At 34.6% G+C, this 24,576-nt stretch overlaps 1 protein-coding gene across 6 annotated transcripts in view; it reads left to right on the forward strand.

Moving 5' to 3' along the window:
• CNKSR2 (connector enhancer of kinase suppressor of Ras 2) overlaps positions 1-24,576 on the forward strand; it is a 285,915-nt gene that overhangs the window by 125,040 nt on the left and 136,299 nt on the right. For all 6 annotated transcript variants that reach the window (XM_027533486.1, XM_027533487.1, XM_027533489.1 and 3 more), the window contains exons 6-8: positions 4,052-4,171; positions 13,209-13,268; positions 17,849-17,917. In XM_027533486.1, coding sequence (XP_027389287.1) covers positions 4,052-4,171; positions 13,209-13,268; positions 17,849-17,917 — 249 coding nt within the window. The remainder of the gene's footprint in view (positions 1-4,051; positions 4,172-13,208; positions 13,269-17,848; positions 17,918-24,576) is intronic.

Here is a 24,576-nt window from a genome sequence, read left to right on the forward strand (position 1 = left end):
CACTGGGGAAGGGAAGAGAAATCTAGGGGTGGCGAGTGGGAGATACGAACTGTTAGGTGTAAACTAGGCTCAAGGACGTGTGGTACAACATGGGAAATCTAGCCAATATTTTATAATAACTGTAAGTGGAAAATGACCCTTAAAATTATTTTAAAAAAGAAAAAGAAGTTCTAAACCCTACTTCAAATTCAGTAAATAAGTAAACAAATAAAAATAACTTCCTTGGAACTTTACTGTAGTACCCTTAATGTGGCTTCCTGCAGTGGCTTGATGTATGACAGTAATGAGTGTAGAATTAGCATATGAAACCAAGCCATTCTGTATCCTTTCTAATTGGCTTATTGAACCAAGTGCCAAATGCTACAATATAAGGATTCTAGTACATTATCTCTCAAACAGGGAGCAAGGTTCTAGCCAAGTTTCTTTTCTAAGTCTATTATTTTTTCCAAAGTTTTTAATCTGTTAAATCCTGATAGCTTTGCTAGTAAAGTCAATGTTTTACTCATCTTTCATATTTCCAGCAGACCTAGAACATAGCAGGCATTTGACAAATAAAATTACTCAGTAGAGAAATCTGAAAAAATGATTTGCAACTTAATATGGTAGATTTAATTGGTTTTTTTTTTTTTTTTTTGGTAAAAACACCTACAATGTAGTTTTTCTTCTTTTCCTCCTACTCCACTTCTGAGTGCTTCCAGTGCTTGAATAGGAGAGCTACTGTTGCTCATTGCTGTTATATGAGGCCTTGAGTGTTGCAGTACACACATGTTGAGCCATTTTTATATATTCTTTACCTTCCTATTTATTTCCAGATTATAATGCAATTCAAGTATTCTATATAGAAACCCTTCATATTAACATTGTTATCCATCCTGCCCCCCGCCACTTGAGATAGAGAAAAAATAAGAATGAAAATGAAACCACTTAAGGAAGGAAAGGAATAATTAAAAGATTTAAATCTGCCCTAGTTGCTTTTCTTCCCATCGAACAGTAGCAATTTGAACCATAGACATTTTTGTAAAGGGCTGCCATTCTGTCTTTTTCCTTGTGGCTGCTGATGAATATTTTCAAAAGAAATTTAAAAAACAAAAAACACAGAAACTACCATCCCAGGATGGGCTACATAATATGTGAGACCCAGTGCAAAGTGAAAATATGAAGCTCCTTGTTCAAAAAGAATTAAGAATGCCAAAATGGCACCAGCAGAGTGTAATACTAAATGCAGGTCCTTGTGCACAAGTCATATGCCCATGACGCTCGCCCTGTGCAGTTCCCTATAGTTCTGAGAGATAGTCTTCCTGTTGGCACTTTGCTTTGCAGCTTCAGGGTAAATACCTACACTGTATCTCTTGAAAGCATTGAAACTTGAATATCAGAGAGAGTAAAGAGGTTTGAACTTCCCATTATGACCATTCACTGTGATTACTGGTGATTGTAATATCATTAGCAAGGCCATGGAGTTAAGAATAATAAGATAATTCATCCCATGAGTGAGAATCGAGCCCTTTGAGCTTACAGAAAGCAACAAAGGAAGAATAAACATTTATTTGATGTCTTCTTTGGATAGAAACCATATTCAGTTCAGTTCAGTTGCTCAGTCATGTCCGACTCTTTGCGACCCCATGAATTGCAGCATGCCAGGTTTCCCTGTCCATCACCAACTCCCGGAGTTCACCCAAACTCATGTCCATTGAGTTGGTGATGCCATCCAGCCATCTCATCCTCTGTCGTCCCCTTCTCCTCCTGCCCCCAATGCCTCCCAGCATCAAAAGTCTTTTCCAATGAGTCAACTTTTCACATGAGGTGGCCAAAGTATTGGAGTTTCAGCTTTAGCATCAGTCCTTCCAAAGAACACTCAGGACTGATCTCCTTTAGAATGGACTGGTTGGATCTCCTTGCAGTCCAAGGGATTCTCAAGAGTCTTCTCTAACACCACAGTTCAAAAGCATCAATTCTTCGGTGCTCAGCTTTCTTCACAGTCCAACTTTCACATCCATACATGACCACTGGAAAAACCATAACCTTGTCTAGACGGACCTTTGTTGGCAAAGTAATGTCTCTGCTTCTGAATATGCTGTCTAGGTTGGTCATAATGGAAAAAGCAAGAGAGTTCCAGAAAAACATCTATTTCTGCTTTATTGTCTATGCCAAAGCCTTTGTGTGGATCACAATAAACTGTGGAAAATTCTGGAAGAGATGGGAATACCAGACCACCTGACCTGCCTCTTTAGAAACCTATATGCAGATCAGGAAGCAACAGTTAGAACTGGACATGGAACAACAGACTGGTTCCAAATAGGAAAAGGAGTATGTCAAGGCTGTATATTGTCACCCTGCTTATGTAAGTTACATGCAGATTACATCATGAGAAACGCTGGACTGGAAGAAGCACAAGCTGGAATCAAGATTGCCGGGAGAAATATCAATAACCTCAGATATGCAAATGATACCACCCTTATGGCAGAAGGTGAAGAGGAACTAAAAAGTCTCTTGATAAAAGTGAAAGAGGAGAGTGAAAAAATTTGCTTAAAGCTCAACATTCAGAAAACTAAGATCATGGCATCTGGTCCCATCACTTCATGGGAAATAGATGGGGAAACAGTGGAAACAGTGTCAGACTTTATTTTTCTGGGCTCCAAAATCACTGCAGGTGGTGACTGCAGCCATGAAATTAAAAGACGCTTACTCCTTGGAAGGAAAGTTATGACCAACGTAGAAACCATATTAGACTTCTAAAATATATATTCATTATCCTGATTTGTCGTGTAAAATATATAAAGTAATTTTTATTACCTAATTTTTTACATGTGTAAACTGAACTTCAAGGATATAAGATAACTTGCTCACAGACACACAGCAAGTAACTGGCAGTGTGGTGATTGCCTACATCTCTTCATACCAAGCTGATGCTTTCCATGCTGTCCACGGTCTGTCCTTAGGGGTTGATAGCCACAGTAAACGTGCAGCCATGAAAAGCAGATGCAAAGGGCAAGGCTGCAGTAAGGGGGAGAAATTTAGCCATGCAGTTTCTGTGGGGTGAGAAAGCTGAACCAAGCAGAGACGGAGGTCATGGACCATGTATAGAATGCAGCAAATAAAGAGCCCTGAGGGAACTGACTCCCTTAAGTAGAGTAATGAAGTAGTCAGAGAACAAATGTAACATGTTGGAAATGGATAGAAGGTATGAATAGATTTATCCTAATTTAAGCAATAATTTTGTGTCTTCAGTCAACAACAACAAATGTTCTAGGATCTGTCTCCCAGGGGTAGGGGAGGAAGAGAAGTCAGAGATGAGTAGGACGTGGTCCCAACCTTAGAGGGCTTCTGAATGAAGTTACACAATTTCGGACAGTTCATAGAACTTTGAAAAAGCAGGTTTGAGGGAGTGCCAAACGTTGCCTGGAGGAAGGGGGTACTTTACAGAAAGGTAACTTTAGAGGAGTTCAGCAAGCCGATTTGGGAGATTCATTTTCCCTGGATTTTGGCTGGATTTTTTTTTTAACTTTTCTGATCATGAAGTAGAAAATCTTGAAGGTTTTTGAAGTTGTTGAATTCTCTTCCATCCAGTGGCTGGTATCAAGAAGTGTTCAGGTTATTAAGATTGTTTTGAAACAATCATTTCATTTTAGATCTGATGAATCAAATAATAGAAACAAAGCATAACCATAACTTTCTTGAATATTTTGATGTATGCATTCATGCTAAGTTGCTTCAGTTGAGTCCAACTCTTTGCAAGCCCATGGACTGTAGCCCTGGCTCCCCTGTCCATGGGATTCTCCAAGCAAGAATACTGCAGTGGGTTGCCATTTCTTTCTCCAGGAGATCTTCCAATTTTGATGTGGGTTCTTATAATTTAGATATAGATGTGTTTTGTGTGTGTGTGTATTTCTTAACCTGAATGAATATCTTTTTAATACAGATTTTATAAAATAAAATGCCAAGGACCTCCTTCTATTTTTTCTTTTTCCTTGTAAAAGATATTACAATAAAAAGTGATTTATATGTTATTTACAACATGTGTTGACCATAATTTTTGTTTGTTTGTTTTCAGTGTAAAACTCTTTCTGGAGTCTGTGACCACATCATATCCCTGTCATCAGATCCTCTAGTTTCACAGTCTGCCCACCTTGAAGTGATTCAGCTGGCAAACATCAAACCAAGTGAAGGGCTGGTAAGAGAAACCATATTTATCAAAGCTGCTGCTGCTGTCACTTCAGTCGTGTCCGACTCTGTGCGACCCCATAGACGGCAGCCCACCAGGCTCCCCTGTCCCTGGGGTTCTCCAGGCAAGAACACTGGAGTGGGTTGCCATTTCCTTCTCCAACGCATGAAAGTGAAAAGTGAAAGTGAAGTTGCTCAGTTGTGTCTGACTCTTGGCGACCCCATGGACTGCAGCCTACCAGGCTCCTCCATCCATGGCATTTTCCAGGCAAGAGTACTGGAGTGGGGTGCCATTGCCTTCTCCTTATCAAAGCTACCATCCATCAACAGACAGCTAATAGTATGGGTGGGCAGCCCCCAAATATGAGAATCCATTAATTTTAACAGAGTGAATAGTTTTTTGTTTTTTTTTTTTTCCATAGAGGAATTGAAGTGGTGGGAGATAGTCATGATAAAAAGTTTTACAAAGATAAAAGAAAATGAAAGAAAATTTAAAATAGTGATTTCTGAATTAGCCTGTTTACTTTGGTAAATAAATTAGCTTTAGTTACATTTTTAACCCTTATCAAAGTTCCTTAGAATAACAGGAAATTTAAGAATTTTGTAATAAAAACCACAGTGTTACCTGCTGATGCAAATAGGTGTTTTGTTTATTTTGCTTTTGTTTGTTTGTTTTAATAGGTCTCTCTTCCCTTAGGTTATATATGCTAAATAAACCTGATATTCTTTATAATTCACATCTTTTCTTTCTTTTAAGGGTGAGTAAGCAGGTAAATATCGCTAAAACTAGGCTAACATCTATGAGATATATTTTTTATTATGTCATAATAAAGATAATCTTGTATATTTTGTTCACCTGATTAAAAATTGTATTGATTCTAAATTTAACCCAAGGGATACCTTGTCTTTTAATGAGCCTCTAGAAAGAAAGCATATAATATTACTATTAATAAGTGAGAGATGAAAAACAAAACAAAACAACAACAACAAAAAAAAAAAAACAAGAAACTGGAGAATATCTTACCTACTACACAACTATTTCATGATAGTTTGGTGCTACAGTGTTTCTACTCTCCCTAAAGGTGAATTTTCCAAGAATACTAATAAGGATATTTTAGAAAATAGAAATCTTAAAAACTACTGTTAACAGTGTAATTCAGATAATATATTCTTATAGATCCCTGTGCAGGTTTAACTTTTTATGTGACCTTCCTTTTTCGATTGAATATGTGTGTGTGGTGTATGCATGTGTGTATATATATATATAACTGTTTCTGGGAGCAGTGCCTTCATTGGTCACCAGTGATTTTTTTTGGCTTGAAGTCCTGTTTTCTATAGAGCAACTTTTCTCTGGATACTTAACAAATTACTTTTGGGTAATCATAGTTCCCTGTCTTTTTGTGGCTTGTATCTGTATTTTCCCAGAAAGATGGAAATCAGCATCTCAGATATAGCCAAAGTATGTCATCATTGTAACCTATAAGTGTTATTAGTTATATTTTGATTAGTTTTAGAATTTATTTTAATGTTTATAAACTTATTTGAAGTAATATTTATGATTTTAATTCTTACTTTTCCTTTTAGTTATGTTTTACAAAGTCCAGTTTTATTTAAAGCATCTTTCTACCTGTAGTATTAAAGATTTTCCTTTCTTTAAAATCTCCCCTTTTAGTAGTTCTAAAGGAAAGAAAGTTCTTTAAGCATGATTTGCACTGTGAGAAATTATGAACTGCTACTATGTAATATTAGACTAGGAGACAGAAAACCTGAATACAAAACACTTCCATAAAATAGAGCTGTGCGTGGGATATGGGAGGGGTGAGGAAGTAAATTAAACCTCCTTGGCCGTGATATTTTCATCTGTAGAATGTGAGGGGCAGGAAGGGATGGACTAGATCCTCTTTAAAGCTCCCTGTAGCTCTATGAATTTGCAGTTCTGAGGACAGTATTGTTCTGAGTAAAAAGCCTGATTTTTCCCTCTAATTTCCACTGAAATAATGAGGTGAAAATAACAATGTGAAGTGAGTGAACACATTGCTCATTTATGGACTTGATGAAACCTTGATTTTTATTTTCAATGATGGTATAACCCTGGACAGGTCTTTTAAAATTTCAAGTATGTAGAGCTGGATGTGCTGTTTGGAATAGTCATGAACTTAAAATGCCAAGAACCAGGTTCAGTTATTCTGGAAGAGAGCTGGTAGAGAAGAGGAAGAAGTGAGTACCTACCATTTACCAGGTATCATCCTCACAACTCTGTAGAATAGGTATTAATTTTCTCATTTTGCAAATGAGAAAATGGTATCACAGATCCTCACCAGTTTGCCCTGTATGACATTAAGGTAACATACAACAGAGGCAGAGATTAAATCCAGGTAAATCTAAATGAGGTGCAATTTACCAGTTTGTTCCGTTATCCCACAGTTAAACTTGGGGTGGCTAAAAGGAAGTACGAGAAGTTTAGGAGGATGACTTTAAAATTAGAACTACTTAGAGGAATCCATTTAAAAGGGTAATGAGCAGTATTTCATTGGGAAAATATTTCCAAGGGACAAAAAGAAAAAGCTAACATGTTGAATATTAATAAAAGGAGTATATGTAAAACCATTTCATATGATTCATGTTAAAGGGGAGATGACTAAATAAAAATCTTATATAACTTTACTCAAGGTATCATTTTAAAAATGAATCACTTGATTTAAGTTTAGTCAGTCATGTTTGAAATAGATTTGAGGATTTGGGTGACATTTAGGAAGAGCTTAGCCATAGAAGTGTTTAAATGAAGGAAAGGAACAGAAAGACATGGGAGAATACCAAGCTTTAATGAAGTTTAATCAGTTTAAAACACCTGCAGATGGTCTTCTGCCTCTTTCAAAGCAGAACATCTCTCATAGGTAAAAGGTAACGGGCTTTATTCTTGCACTGATAAACTAGATAGATTGTTCATCAACTTTCTACCTAAGTAGTCAAATGTCCTAGGGTTTCTTAGTTTTGAGAGTCCTGAGCATTATAAGGAATAGTGGGCATTGTGCTTAGTAATGGTTAAAATATATCAAGCTAGCTTCTAAAACGCTTTTAAATAACAATAATTCACAGGAAGTTAAAGGAAGGAAAATGAGAACTATTGGAACATATCAAAACTAGATCAGAGCCAAGAGATGGAAAGAACAGAGAGGAAAGGGCTTAGGGAGCAACCTTGGGGAAGCCTCTTTGCGTTAGAGAGTTCTTTTGCTGTTTAGGTACTTGGACTCGCTCCTAAAATGCTTTAATCCATTGACTTGACTGTGAGGTTGCTTTGGCTCCATTGGTTAACCGCCATTTGAAGACAGTGAAGCAAATGTCATTTTGGCAAGCTGAACAGAAGACAGGGAGCTGTTGGAGTCAGCTCCAGAATTAATTAATTGCTTTAAAAAAAAAAAAAAAGGGAAGGAAGAATGAAGATTTTGATGAAATTTTGATATTTGGCAAAACTAATACAATTATGTAAGGTTTAAAAATAAAATAAAATTAATTTAAAAAAAAGAAAAAAAATAAAAATATTCTTAAAAAAAATAAATAAAAATATTCTTAATATAGAAAAAAAAAAAAAGGAAAACCAGATTTGTCCCAGAAAAAGAGCCATTTGAATTACATGTCCTCCTGCTGTTTGACCCTTTCTGAGAGGTGACCAGGTGATCAGATGTATTTCTATGAACTCTTCATTATTCAGATGATTAGTTTGAAACTCATCCAAGTAACTCGTTTCTTCTCTTACTTTCTGTTTGTGCTTGACTTTTGGCCATTTTCCTCGTTAGTACCACCAGAAAGATTAAAAAGCTGAAGAAGTCAGTCTTGATTATGAAAAGCAGTTACAACGAATGGTTTGTTGCATAAAGCATAATATCTTCATTCTATGTGGCATTTTAAAAATATGTTTTATTTCTGTTTTATTGCTCATAACTATGAAGTTGCTGAAACTGAACTCTGTATACATAGCTAGATCCTTATTTATTTAAGCATTTTAAAAATATATTCTGTCCATCTAAAAAAAATTAGCTTTAATATAAATTATACATTTAATTATATATAATGATGAAATTCTCTTCCTATAACTAATTGATAACTTGCTTTAGCTTACAATTGCCATTTTAAAAGTTCCTGGTATGTGTAGTAATTGCATACAGATTTCATTTCCTGAGTCATAACTAGATTATCTCCATGAGTTCTTATTATCCTGATGAATATAATGACTTTTCTAAATATTTATTTTAGGAGACTAGACTTTCTCTATGACCTAATCATTTAAGAAATTAAATTATATAGAGCTCTTGTCAAACACCTTAATTCATAATCAGTAATGCACTGTTGAAAGAAGTGTGGAGAGAAATATAATCAACTTTTACTTGCAGTTGTCAGAAGAGATGGGTGATTAAAATAAATTTGTAAAAGGTCAAACCCAGTTATTCTTTTATAACCACATTGAACTTAGTATATGTGTGCTAGAGAGGTCTTCATCTTTTTAGAATGGATGTTAAACAGTGAATGTTTGACTCAGTATCTACAATTTCCAAATATCCTGTTCTAATAAGGAAAGTGAAGGTGGACAACCCTTCTGTTAATAAATCTGTAAATTAGGAGCCTCATGGTTGAGAGTATCATCTGGGCTCGAAACACAGCTTCACCTCCTTTGGCAGACCTGCCCAGTCTATCAGTAACTCAGTTTCCTTATTTCTGAAACAGAGATAATCACAGTGTGTACCACACAGACTATTGTAAATAAATGTCAAAACACTAACACAATCCTTAGCAGATTGTAACAAGTAGCTGTTAGTGATGATAGTGATAGATAATGATGAGTGATGATTGTTGTGTATGTCTAAGTTATATATTGATATATTGTTTTATTTCACTGTTTTTTTTCCACTTAATCCTCTCACAATCCTTCTATGTTAAAAAACTAAAACAAAATTTAGTGTTTAGCTCTTACAAATGTACTTTAAAAATCCTTTATTAATTTGATGTTATTTGGTTAACTCCCATGAGGATAATGATTGCAAGAATCTTGTCCTGTTCTAAGTAGTGCTGTTGTATTAAAGTGAAAGAAAGTGAAGTCGCTCAGTCGTGTCCGACTCTTAGCGACCCCATGGACTACAGCTGTTGTATTACCTTCCAATAAATAATGGGATTAAATAAAGTATGTTCAGCTCAATTCCAGAAAAATAAATGACCCAATCAAAAAATGGGCCAAAGAACTAAATAGACATTTCTCCAAAGAAGACATACAGATGGCTAACAAACACATGAAAAGATGCTCAACATCACTCATTATCAGAGAAATGCAAATCAAAACCACTATGAGGTACCATTTCACGCCAGTCAGAATGGCTGCGATCCAAAAGTCTACAAGCAATACATGCTGGAGAGGGTGTGGAGAAAAGGGAACCCTCTTACACTGTTGGTGGGAATGCAAACTAGTACAGCCACTATGGAGAACAGTGTGGAGATTCCTTAAAAAACTGGAAATAGAACTGCCTTATGATCCAGCAATCCCACTGCTGGGCATACACACTGAGGAAACCAGAATTGAAAGAGACACATGTACCCCAATGTTCATCGCAGCACTATTTATAATAACCAGGACATGGAAGCAACCTAGATGTCCATCAGCAGATGAATGGATAAGAAAGCAGTGGTACATATACACAATGGAGTATTACTCAGCCATTAAAAAGAATACATTTGAATCAGTTCTAATGAGGTGGATGAAACTGGAGCCTATTATACAGAGTGAAGTAAGCCAGAAGGAAAAACACCAATACAGTATACTAACGCATATATATTGAATTTAGAAAGATGGTAACAATAACCCTGTATATGAGATAGCAAAAGAGACACTGATGTATAAAACAGTCTTTTAGACTCTGTGGGAGAGGGAGAGGGTGGGATGATTTGGGAGAATGGCATTGAAATATGTATAATATCATATATGAAACGAGTCGCCAGTCCAGGTTCGTTGCACGATACTGGATGCTTGGGGCTGGTGCACTGGGACGACCCAGAGGGATGGTATGGGGAGGGAGGAGGGAGGAGGGTTCAGGATGGGGAACACATGTATACCTGTGGCGGATTCATTTTGATATATGGCAAAACCAATACAATATTGTAAATTTAAATAAAATTAAATTAAAAAGATAAATAAATAAAGTATGTTATATACTTGTCACCTGTATAAGTTTGAATATTACCATATGGTTATAGCCAAAAACTAACCAATTTCTTAATTTCTATTTGTATGTTTGTTGAGGTTAGTTATGTATTTCATATAAAATGATGAACTTTCATATAAGACATTAGAATTCACAGATAAATGAACATCTTGTAAAATTACGTTTATTTTGTTTCACATTAAGAGGAGATCCAGGCTTAAACAGTCTCTGAACTGATCAGATCAGATCAGATCAGTCGCTCAGTCGTGTCCGACTCTTTGCGACCCCATGAATTGCAGCACACCAGGCCTCCCTGTCCATCACCAACTCCCGGAGTTCACTGAGACTCACGTCCATCGAGTCAGTGATGCCATCCAGCCATCTCATCCTCTGTCGTCCCCTTCTCCTCTTGCCCCCAATCCCTCCCAGCAGCAGAGTCTTTTCCAATGAGTCAACTCTTCGCATGAGGTGGCCAAAGTACTGGAGTTTCAGCTTTAGCATCATTCCTTCCAAAGAAATCCCAGGGCTAATCTCCTTCAGAATGGACTGGTTGGATCTCCTTGCAGTCCAAGGGACTCTCAAGAGTCTTCTCCAACACCACAGTTCAAAAGCATCAATTCTTTGGCGCTCAGCCTTCTTCACAGTCCAATTCTCACATCCATACATGACCACAGGAAAAACCATAGCCTTGACTAGACGGACCTTTGTTGGCAAAGTCATGTCTCTGCTTTTGAATATGCTGTCTAGGTTGGTCATAACTTCCCTTCCAAGGAGTAAGCGTCTTTTGATTTCATGGCTGCAGTCACCATCTGCAGTGATTTTGGAGCCCCAAAAAATAAAGTCTGACACTATTTCCACTGTTTCCCCATCTATTTTCCATGAAGTGATGGGACTGGATGCCATGATCTTCGTTTTCTGAATGTTGAGCTTTAAGCCAACTTTTTCACTCTCCACTTTCACTTTCATCAAGAGGCTTTTGAGTTCCTCTTCACTTTCTGCCATAAGGGTGGTGTCATCTGCTTATCTGAGGTTATTGATATTTCTCCCGGCAATCTTGATTCCAGCTTGTGTTTCTTCCAGTCCAGCGTTTCTCATGATGTACTCTGCATATAAGTTAAATAAACAGGGTGACAATATACAGCCTTGACATACTCCTTTTCCTATTTGGAACCAGTCTATTGTTCCATGTCCAGTTCTAACTGTTGCTTCCTGACCTGCATACCAGTTTCTCAAGAGGCAGATCAGGTGGTCTCGTATTCCCATCTCTTTCAGAATTTTCCACAGTTTATTGTGATCCACACAGTCAAAGGCTTTGGCATAGTCAATAAAGCAGAAATAGATGTTTTTCTGGAACTCTCTTGCTTTTTCCATGATCCAGCGGATGTTGGCAATCTGATCTCTGGTTCCTCTGCCTTTTCTAAAACCAGCTTGAACATCAGGAAGTTCATGGTTCACGTATTGCTGATACCAACATCTTAGACATATGACATTACTGAAATGAATTTTCTGAATTAAAACCTACCCAAAGACTTCTTAATAATTCCATGCCATGAACTTATTGCTTCTTGTTTTTATTTCTTAGTTATTTTTAGTGAAAACACAAGTACATTTAGATATCAAAATATTAACATCCAGGTATAGGAAATTAACACTGCAATTTTCTACACATAATTATTTAAATGTCAGCTTTTTCTGAAATGATTGTTCTTAGTTATTAAGTCCCTTATATTTCAGGCTTCAGGTTTATTTTATAGTTAGTACTTTATAATTTTTGAAGTCAATAGTTGAGATGCAAAGTAGTTTCAAAGTAAAACTCAGTAAATTTTTTATCTAACAGAATATTCCTTAGGAAAAAAGGCCATTCAGAGAATCATCTATTTTTTTCTGATTTATTTAAATAAAAATATTTCAGTATTTAAAATGTGAATCCTTTCTTGTAATATTTTTTCTTTTAGGGTCCTGTCACTGTGCATAACTTAAAGAAAGGTTTCATTTGTTCTTAAAACTTGAATAATTTGAAGATTTCTAGATAATATTTTATCTTTAATGAAGCTTTTTCTGAAATCACTTTGTTTAAATGGAAGCAGAATTTCTTCTTTATTGGGAGGAGGGGGTGCCACACATTACCTCTAAATTAATATTATTATGATTTTAATTTTAAATAGTTATTTATTTTTGGCCACACTGTGCAGCTTGTGGAATCTAATTCCCCAACCAGGGATTGAACCTGGGCCCGCAGCAGTGAGAGTGTGGAGCCCTAACCCCTGAACTGCCAGGGAATTCCACCTCTTAATTATTGATAGATCATTGGATGTAATTATTAAAACTTCAGCAATAAGATTAAGATAGAATGTGTAGGATACCACAAAAGAGGAACAGAAAAAAATTTTTGTATAAACAATATTTTATCATTCTTCTGTCTCCAGTAGTTCTGTAGTGGCTCTATAGAAACCTACTTTTTATTGTGTAATATGTATCAAGTATAATAAACTAATAATATCCCAATATTTGAACTTCCCATTGTAACTTTTATTTTGCCACAGCACATGTAGTATGGATTTTGAGGAGAGTGAACTGTGTTCTTCGGGATATTGAATTACCATGATGCATTTTTTAAGTTCACTTTTCAAGTAATCATTTGATTAAGCTGAGTACAGGCTTCTTCAGGCAAACTTTAGAAGCCAGAACATTCAGATAGGAATTTCTTAAAGTTTAAAGACAGCCTTATTGAATCATGGATTCATCCCTGGGGCAATGGCAATTTTAACTTGATAGGGCAATTCGTTTTGTAAATGAGGTTATAATATCCTTGAAAATATTTCAGTTTTCATTTGTTTTCCTATGCTGTCTTTTTTTTTTTAGGGTATGTATATTAAATCAACATATGATGGCCTCCATGTAATTACTGGAACTACAGAAAATGTAAGTATTCTAACATTTCAAATTTTGGAGTATGTTTTTTCTTTTATTGTTAACTGACTTATGGCACTTACATAATTCCGGTTGACTTTTGAGGAAATAAACAGATTAAAATATACAACTAAAAAGACATATTGAGTTAGTAAGCACTGATTTGGGGAGAATTTCAGTCATTTTTTTTGGTTGAGAATAGCTATTTATCTGAAGTAAATCAGATGTTTTGTGTTCAAAGCCAGGGATTTGTTAAGTATGTTCTGATTCATGACAAGTTATTGTGACATCTAAAAGAATCCACCTCCATCTGACAAATAGTGTAGTTTTATTAGGAAACTTAAATTGTGTAAGAAAGAAGCATCAGATAAGTCAGGTTTCCTGAATACTTGAAGTATAATTGAACTTTATTCAGTGAAGGGGTAGCATGGTATAGATCAGCCCGTTTTCACAGTGAAGTCCATCCCTGGACCAGCAGCATCAGCTTCCTTTGGGACTGTCCCACCCCAGACCTACTGAATTAGCTCTGGAGACCAGTCTGTTTTTTAAGAAGAGATTCTCCTTTAACAGGTAGTTTTGACACATGCTCCACTGCAAGCAGTAGGTCAGAGTCGTTAGGCCTAAGCTGTACACCCAATTTTGATTTTGTTGGCAGTGTAATTTCTGGCGAGTCATTTACACTCTCACTGCTTTAATTTCCTCAACCATGCATGTATGCATGCTAAGTTGCTTCAGTCGTGTCCAACTCTGTGCGACCCTGTGGACAACAACCCACCAGGCTCCTCTGTCCACAGGATTCTCCAGGCAAGAATACTGGAGTGGGTTGCCATTTCCTTCTCTGTCCTCAACTATAAATCGTGAATAATATATCATCTGTACTGCATACCTCACTAGGTTGTTGTGAAAATTAAATAAGATAATAAATATGAAAGACTGTACCATCTCCCAGAGTTCACTCAAACTCAACGTCCATCGAGTCGGTGATGCCATCCAGCCATCTCACCCTCTGTCGTCCCCTTTTCCTCCTGCCCCCAACCCCTCCCAGCATCAGTCTTTTCCAGTGAGTCAGCTCTTCACATGAGGTAGCCAAAGTACTGGAGTTTCAGCTTTAGCATCATTCCTTCCAAAGAACACCCAGGGCTGATCTCCTTTAGAATGGACTGGTTGGATCTCCTTGCAGTCCAAGGGACTCTCAAGAGTCTTCTCCAACACCACAGTTCAAAAGCATCAATTCTTTGGTGCTCAGCTTTCTTCATAGTCCAACTCTCACATCCATACATGAACACTGGAAAAACCATAGCCTTGACTAGACGGACCTTTGTTGGCAAAGTAATGTCTCTGATGGACAGGGAGGCCTGGCATGCTGCGATTCATGGGGTTGCAAAGAGTCAGACACGACTGAGTGACTGAATTGAACTGTACTATAAAGAAAGAGCTACAGAAAGGTTAAATGATTGTGTTGGGCATTAATATGATCACTGTAATAGATTTGAGTTGCATAATAAGTCATTATTTCTGCATTTGGTTGTCCCAGATTTCCATCCCACTCTCTTAAGCAGGTTTTGAGCTTCATATATTTTTATTTTAGAAATTCTGACAAATCACATTTATAGCATGTTCCTTCAAAGAAGACTGAGGTGAAATTAGTTAAATCTCAAGTTATTATTGTTCTCAACATTTTACCAGCGTTTTCTTTTTAAAAAGACAACATTATTTCATCTAATACACCTATTTAACCATTTGTTGATTTTTTCCCCCTCCACTTCACTTAGTTTCTTTTGAACGGTGAAATACATTGAAGTTGCAGTTTTGTACTGGCATCTCATTGTTATTAAATGTAAGAGTTAAATGAGATCAAGAATATGTTATTTGCATATTGTCAACTGTTTAACATTTTTAAATGCAGTGAGATATTTACAAACTATACTCTTGTCACTGATTGATCATTCTCATTCGTGTGTACATTCCTTTGATCATTTGTTTGATCATTTGTTCATTTAGCAGAACTCTGCTTCATGTCTGTTGTGTTCCAGACTTGAAACTAGATATTGAAAACATTTTTAAATTAAACTAACTTGCTGCCCCTAAGGCATACAAGTACAGATTTATCTGTGTAAACAGGTACTGAAATTTGCATAGATGGACAAAGGAAAGAATAGTAAATACTGCCAAATAAGAACAAGGAAGGAATCACAGAAGTGGTTATTTTGAACTAACTGTATCTTGAAGAATTGATCAAAACATATCTCTCTACATTGTATGGAGTCTGTAAAAAAAAAAAAAGTTGAGCACTATGCATTGTTTATATTAATTAGTAATATTTTATAAATGGATAAATGACCAAAGAAGGATTGATTCTGAGTAGTTCAGATATAAATGATATGTTACTAGTTCATCATTTAATTCTTTTTTCTTGAAAGTATTTCACTATTTTTGGTACCCTAAATCATTTATCATTCGATCTGTGTTGAGTCTTAGTAAAGCTGCTCACTAAGTGGGGAAGTTATTTTGTTTTGCTGTACCCTAGTTTCTTAGTTTTTCCTTTGTAAAATTAGGGGTTTGGATAAACTCTCTCTAGGATAAATTTTAACACTGAAAGTCTATACTTTGTATGAATTGTTTCCTTTTTCACTTCCCTGTGCAAAAAGTTGTTTCAGTTTCTTTGAATTTTATGTAGCAACTATCAAGCTCTTTTACATTATGAATTAGAGCCACTGACTTGATTTTTTTTTTCATACACTCGTTTAAAAAGATCAGTTGTAAGCCAAATAGCACAGGAACAGACTCTGTAGTTACAGCTCTATTTACAGACTTTTCAGAAATGTTACATGGTCTTGTCTGATTTGGTAGGTGCTGTGAAATAAATGCTTGTTTTTTTCTTGTTGTGACACTATTCTTAGAGTTGGGTTCACATCCTAGGTAAACTACCCTATTAATTGTGGGGCTGTGTTACTCCTTCAATAAATGGAATTGAATTCTAGCCTACTATAAATATTTTTTAAAGAAAATCCTATTCCAGTGTCTTAAAAGTAGCATTTTACTTTGCAAGTTCTATCACCATATCATCCTTCTTTTCCTTTCAATAGATATTAATGAATTGTATTACAGTATTTATAGTTGTGTTTGATAAATTAACACACATATAAATACACAAATACATTGTTTTCATAAAATACTTTTTCTGTATATTCAAAAGCCCATATGCATATTATCATTAAAATGTCTAATATACATAATAGTCATTAGAGGGAAAAATAAAGAATTGTACAGTATTTTAAATTCTTACAGTATTAGGAAATTTCTATCTTAAATCTCAGTTTCCTAAAAACTTCAGAAAACTTGGCAATATTAGTTTACTAGTTTTTTTTTTTCTTATTTGTTTTTGTTTTTAATCTCTTTGGGGAATAAAGAGGAAAAATGATAAAATTGTTACATCCTGTAGAAATATTGGCATTTTAGTTTATTTAATGTGGTTTTGCCAATGTATTATGCTGCATAAAACATTAGAAATAGGATTCTCTTGTAGTTAGATACTGAAAAGAATGTTATTTAATGTAACTTTGAGCTAATGGCTATCTTTTCAATTTGCTTTTCTCATTTATTCAGAATTGATGGTATTAATGATGAAATAAATTAGTGATATAATCATTAGTTGACAAAGCTTTGGTGCAGATCATAAAGATGTACTTGAAAGCATTTGTTTGCTGAAGTTAATGTGAATTATTTGTATTAAATGAAAAAGACCAAAGTTTTAAAAGATATGTTTTGACATATATATTTTTGAACCAGATGCCCAGTAGAACTACTGAGAGGGTTGCCTGTTTACAGTTTGCCATTATTATTTTTCCCTAATGGTCTCAGAAAGATAATGGTCTTTTACAACATAAATATCTATATATTGTCTTACATTCCTACTTTCTGTCATTAGTTTTACATAGAATACAAATAGTAGATCAAAGTATTCAGTCAGTTCACTCTCTCAGTCATGTCCTGCTCTCTGCTACGCCATGGACTGCAGCACGCCAGGCTTCCCTGTCCATCGCCAACTCCTGCAGCTTGCTCAAACTCAGGTCCATTGAGTTGGTGATGCCATGTAACCATCTCATCCTCTGTCGTCCCCTACTCATGCCTTCAATCTTTCCCAGCATCAGGGTCTTTTCCAATGAGTCGGTTCTTCACATCAGGTGGCCAAAGTATTGGAGTTTCATAGAACCGTTCAACTTCATCTTCTTCAGCATTACTGGTTGGGGCATAGGCTTAGATTACTGTGATACTGAATGGTTTGCCATGGAAACAAACAGAGATCATTCTGTCATTTTTGAGATTGCATCCAAGTACTGCATTTTGGACTCTTTTGTTGACTATGAGGGCTACTCCATTTCTTCTAAGGGATTCTTGCCCACAGTAGTAGATAAAATGGTCATCTGAATTAAATATCAAATATTAGTAACATTTTTTTAGTTTATTTTTATGAAGATTATAATTAAGCTCTTGATCTGATTTAAAGGGGTGAACTTATGGTAGTGTTTCCATAGAGAGGAAATGATTGATAAAACTTATGTTCTTTACCATTTCCTTTATGTGTAATTTAGTCACCTGCAGATCGGTGCAAGAAGATCCATGCTGGGGATGAAGTGATTCAAGTTAATCATCAGACTGTGGTATGTATAATTACCTTACAAGTCAGTGGGAGGAACTAATACAAAGATTGCTTAAGTCTTTAAAAGAATACAATGAAATTAAATGCCGGTTTGTGTACAAAATATTTAAATAGCCTTTTGAAAAATAATTGAATGACTATTTTTCTTAATTATCTTAAGAAATTTCATAAGGCATTGTTTTAAAATAACATGAGGATTTATTGGTGGTGGCTGATGTTAGATGTACAATTCTGTATGGATAATATTACCCCATGAACTGGGATGACCATTCTGGAATAGAAATTACAGTGACAGTGCATACAAATTCAAATTTTTTAGTATAACTTTTAAGTTTCATTTTAAAAAATTATCAGGTTACCTAGTAGATATGTTTTATTACACCATACATTCATTTATCTACTTTAACATTGATTTGTTCATTAAAGTATCTGGCAGATTGGTTTATTTTCATGTCATTTTTTTTTATTTTAGTAGCTGAATTGGCTGTTCATTTCCCAAAAGAGAACTATAGTTTAAGTTTTAAAACTATTGCACTTAACTGAATAAGTTCATAATTTTTTTTTCTTTTTTTGTTCTTTGAACCTTATGATTCCCTTTCTAGGCTGAGAATGACAGTGACATTCTGTGCCTGTGGTAGATTTTCAAGGGCAATTTTTCTTAATCTTAGATTTTTTTTTAATCTTAGATTTTTAAAATTAACATCATATGATTTTCATTTTGGACTAGTTTCTATCTAAATTGCTCTGTCTCTGCCAAAATAAAATATATGGTTTTTAAAAAGTGAAGTTAACATTAAAATAATCTGATTATTGATTTATAATCCACATTTTAAAAGAAAAACATTTTTTTTCCTGGTAAATGTTCTATTTGTTACTCACTGACTCTTCAGAGTAAGTAATTATTTCCTGCTGTACCTTTTAACTAAATTTGGTTTTGCCTGTTCTAGTCATAGAAGAAAGGCTATATTTGGAGAGTAAGAAGACTCATGTGAAAAGTCTGATCTTTCTCAGTGATTCTGATATTAAGGCAGATGCTATTTTAAATTTGGTTTGAATGAGAAGTTTGTAATATCTTGGAGAGGCTCCTGAACACTGATAATTAAATTTATGATATTTCTTCAATAAGTTCATTTTCTAAGTGAATAAAAGTTAATGAAAGTATGAAAAATTATATGTATGGGGTATAAAGTTAATACTAATTATTGTTAGCTAGTTGAGGCTAATTAATGGAGAATATTGGTAATCAACAGAGCCTTTCTACTCTGTGACAGTTTTGATGATGAGTAAGTTCTCATGACTAGAAACTATACAGTAAAAAGTGATTGTCCTGAGTAAAGTTTCTTGTCCTTTAGGATGAGGATTTGGGCAGTGGGATAAAAGAGCTGCTTAAGTAGATTGGCAGCTCCTCCTTCTGATGTTCACACTGCCTCCACTTCTACAATGTGACCTTAGCAAATATGATGTCTGTTGGATAGTTTGACCTATTTCCAGTTGGTCAATACTAAGAGGATAGAAATTAGTCTCTAATGAGAAATAAAGTTGTTAAAAGGATACTCTTTGTGGAGCAAAGATTCTCATGCCTGTTGAATATGAAAGTCTTTAAAAGACTTAAAGTGAACCAATAAAATTTATATGGATTGGTGATATTTAAATACTGTGAGAATGTGTCAACACATCTTTCTATTGCAGGAATATTCTAAAATATTAGAAACTACACAGAATGATGGTTGGAGGAACTTGCTTTCAGTTTTTGCTCTGAAATTGACCTATAGTTTTAAGTGAGTCATGATAACTATTTATCTTTTCAATAATAATAACCAGAGCCAACACTTACTGAGTTCTTACAGTGTGCCAAGCATCATGTTAAGTCCTTCACATATTTTATGTTATATACTCCTCACAATGATCCTGTGAAGAAGGTGTATATGGAGACTGAATGATTATTTAACCCACCCACAGCTCAAAGCTCACTGACTCCAAGGTCCATGCTCTTACTTCAGTTTTATTATACTCCCTCCCCAAACTCAAATTGTAAGATTATCAAACAAAAGGGGAGGAATTCCCACAATCCTGTAAGTAAATCTTAAGATTCAGGGAGAGGTTACGCAGAGCCAAGGGTAGAAAATAGAGGAAGTGAGAATTTACATAACTTGGATAGTGGTTCAGCTTAATTGAAATTAGAAATGGGGTTGAAATTTAACTTTACTGCTACATCCTCACTCACTCCTTTCCTCCAGATAGACAAGATACATAAAACACAATGCCAGGCAGGTGTTAGAAGTTCCACAGAAATTAACTTTCCAACCTCCCTTTATCTACTACAACGGTTGGGCCAACTGGAGTCCAAGTCCTTAGCAGACTGCTACTGCAACCTGCAAATTGATTTTGGATGATAATAGAGACATTGTCTGACAGGAAATTATGTTGAATTCCATCAAAGTGACCTTCCTTAATAATGTGATCAATTAGCAGATTGCCTTCTTTTTGTTCAAATTGAGCCATTTTTGTGCATGAATGGTATCTTTCATTAAATGCACCCTACTGTGTCCTCTCTTGCTATTGCCCCCATTGTGGTCTGTGCAGTGGCCTTTACTTCTTACGAGACAATATACAAAGGTGAGGGAATGGACATTATCTTAGTGTTGTTATTATAAAAGGTTTGATAGATCGATAAATTAGTTGAAACAAGTGTAAGTTATTTGTAGTCTACAGTTATCCCTTCTGTCCCTGCAATCATAACCAGGGATATTAAGGGTTTGTTATGATATATTTACATTAAAATATTGCCTAATGCTTTTAAAATACATATTTTAATACAGTATTTAACTAATCAGAATAGTGAGATATTGCCAATATTATGCTATACCAATATAGGTTCAAGAATGAAAAGAGTAATGTTCAATTTTATGTTTTGAATGTTATTAGCTCAGTATTTTTCTATAATTATAAAATTTCCTATTGTTATAGGTAGTAATGTACAATATAAAATTTGACTACTTTTCTTATTATAAAATACCTAGAAAAGCAATGTGAAATTTTCCCCTAAGAGTATGAGAAAGTTGAATAATCACAGATGAATTCAAAAACTATTTTTGAAATTGCTAGTATGGTATATCTTCAAGATGTTCTATTAGATGTGTGTGTGTGTATTTATAGTTTTCTCTTTAAAATATATATATTTTTTTTATTTAAAAAGAAACTGGAAATTTTATGTCCTTTTTCACGTTGCTATATTCTTTATTATAAGTGGCTTTTAAGCTTTTCTAATCAACATACTTCTGTGGCTGAGAAACTGGCTGCCAGGTAGGAAGAAGAAAAAATCATGAACATCCAAGCAAAGCAGACTGAGTCCTATTGCATGTCTTCCCTGCCAGTGAAGATCCAACTCCTCAAAGGCTGCTGGAATCTCCCAAGATTTTTTCCACTTCATCTGCCACTACATTCCTCTCTGGGAGATACCTCGGCATAGTTTGAACCAGCAACTCTGCCCTCATGATGCACTTTTAACACTTTTTTTTTAGCTGATGAGTCTACTTATAGTTATTCAATCTATTTGGGCATATTCCTAATGAATCTGTTAAAATTTCATGTCTTTGCTGTTTTTGGTGTGTAAGTGTTATAAAAGTCTATCCATACTAAAAACAGATACTTTCTTCTTAGAAATATCAGTTGAAAAGAATGGGGTATGTGATGGTTGAAAAAAAATAGCAGTTGGAAAATTTTCCTTTTATTTTTTGTGTATACTAAAACATATTCACTATTTGGAAAGTCTTCTGGAACCTGGTGACTACATTATGGCAAGAAAGGGTTCAATAGATGGGGCTATAAAGCCTTCTGGAATGGAAAATAACCAGGTTGGGATAGTCAAGAAGAAGATAGCCTACAACAAACAGTCAGGATGCTTGACAGTGATCAGTAAGAGCTGGAAGACGAACACTATAAACTAGTGGGTTTTGTTACCCCCTAAATGGTAAACATTACTGAACAAGAATGCAGGTGATGTCATAGGGGGTGGGAGAAGGGAACGAGATAAAGGACTATTGAGTTATCTGGAAAGGTCATTCTGACTTCATTTATGTAATTCTCAGCAGTGTCTCCTTTATTTTCTTATTCTCACTCTAGTCTCTCATTTGTGACTCTCTTCACCCTCTTGTTCCTTCAACAATAGGCGAGTTCACAACAATAGGCGAGTATTGTTTGAAAGGGAAGCCAATGTAATCAGAATGGATGGAGAGTATGGTGACCCATTAAAACTCAAAAATCCCTTACCCCTGCCCTGCCCTTATCCTGTTGCCTGGAAGGAGTAGTTTATTGAGTGGATTCAGTACCACAATATTGGCTAACACCATTGTGCTTTCTCTCTTTTTTAAATATGTATAATTGTTGTCTTTATTTTTTAAGTTTTTCTTCTAACTTAGTTTTCTTTACTTGACCATCCTCATCTCTTCTCACTTGACTATTTCTCCTACATTCTTCACTGTTTTCAGTATTTTGTTTATTCTTGCCTATTTTCTTCTGTTCTCCTTTCTCAAAAGAGAAAATATTTATCTTATAATTTCTTACAACAAAAAGTATTGAAAACTCAAATGGCAGTATTTGCAGTGCACCTGCTTTCTTATCCCTGTAAACACAAGATGTTGCTGGAGTATAGAGATTAAGTATATTAGCATGGTGTTTAACATATTGCTTAATAAATGGTTATGATAATATCCTAAAATAATTCTGTTAGGATTCTAAGAAATTGGTATTCTAAAACAGAGCAAGTTAATTGTTTTCTTTTGGAAGGGGAAAATAACATGAAAAGACACTTACCAAAAATTAGAAGAAATAATACATCCAAGATTTCAGTTCCTCATAGTAAAATTTTATTTCAGATTCTACTTTGTATAGGATATAGTTTCTTTTATTTTACATTGAATATTGTGGATTTGATGAGAATGTGTGGAAACTGGTTTTGAACGGCCACATATTTATATAAATTATGTTTTATTATCCCTAGAGAAATAAATTCATTACTTTATTATCTAATATAATATTTTATGATTTTTCTGTTATCAAACTAAAATTATCTTAAGTCTTTATATAAAGAAGATAAGTTGTATGATACCTTAATATTGGTAACTTCCTGTGAACCAATTTATTTTTTCTGCGAATCACTGCATCCTGACTTATTTCTAATTTATATAATTCTTCCTAGCTCCACCAGGAAAAGACTAATTGGTTCTAAATGTGGTTAGCTCTAATTTTTTTTTATTATTAGAAACATCTTTTGGTGTTGACATACAATTAATAGGTTGATTATTTTACATGGAATTTTAAAATGTATCCACATAAGTGTTTATTTTATATGTTTAAAATGTATCTCTTGGCTGATGTTCTTTCCTACTCTGGATTTTAAGTGTGCAGCTCATTTGTAAATCAGTGTCAATAACTATATCCCTTTTCCTACATGTATCAAAAAGACAGAAGTCGGTCAGTTACAGTCCCCTGATTTACTTTATGTCTATAATAGAGGTGGGCAATTAGTAGATGACAGCTGCCTGATAAACATAAAAAATTATTGCATGAAAGGGAAATACATTAGAGCGTCATAAAATGGGAAATTCAAGAGATAATTTTAATAATGTTAAGTTCTTTTTAAGTTATTTAGCCTTAGGATTCAAATATAGGTTTCAACCACTAAATTAACATTCTCAGCTACATTGTGGCTGAAATTTTAGGTCATGTAACTACTCATCACTTTCATATTTCCTCTCATCTTATTACTGTAATACTGGACAATAAAGGGTATTTTAAAATTGAGACAAATGGCAGAGAGAGTTCATGGGGCCCCATTTAGAACTGACAAGGAATTAGCTTTTTTGTCTGAGTTGTTGCATTTCTGATAAAATGATTTCTGAAGATAACATCTACAGTAATAAGTATTTATAGCCATTATGGAAGTTCTTAAACTAAAACTTTTTGTTAATAAAGATGTAGACTACTGTTTATTTAGCTATATAAATGCATATATGCACATTCTTTGGTTTTGTTTTGATAAATGCAGACATCTATTGCAGTACTTGCTAGTATTTTCAAATACACATATCTGTTAAATGTCTACCAGTAAATGACATTATAAAATTATTTATAGAAAAGTTATAGATTTTTAAACATGTTTCTTTATGAATACTTGCCTTTGGTTACTTTACATTTTTGTTTGGATTCCTAAATTAAGTTGAATTTTTCATAAATATAGATGTTTTCTTATTCTTTCTCAGAATTCTTACAAATAGGATGTATAGATTTTTAGATAACAGTGTTTCATCCCTTAGCTTTGGTGACTAAGACTCTTTATTTTAAAATACACATTTTCAATGTCTTTGCAAGGAGAACAGAAATGAAACATAGGAAGAAATGGCTGAGATGTAAAATTTCCATATATATGCAAACATAAAATTAAGTTAAAATTTAACCCATGCAAGTATCTTTATAAAAATTCTAGTTAAAAACTTGTATTATTATGGTTCTTTGAAAATATCCCATTGATTTTGGGGGTAATGAAGCTCTGTGATATGACCAAAGATTCATCCCCACATTCTTTTACTGTTACATGATTGTCTTCCTTCTCAGTGTCTCCCTAGCAGAGGCTTTTATACTCACTGAATTTTATGTTTTGGA

Source organism: Bos indicus x Bos taurus, chromosome X, assembly GCF_003369695.1.
Source record: "Bos indicus x Bos taurus breed Angus x Brahman F1 hybrid chromosome X, Bos_hybrid_MaternalHap_v2.0, whole genome shotgun sequence".
Taxonomy (NCBI): domain Eukaryota; kingdom Metazoa; phylum Chordata; class Mammalia; order Artiodactyla; family Bovidae; genus Bos; species Bos indicus x Bos taurus.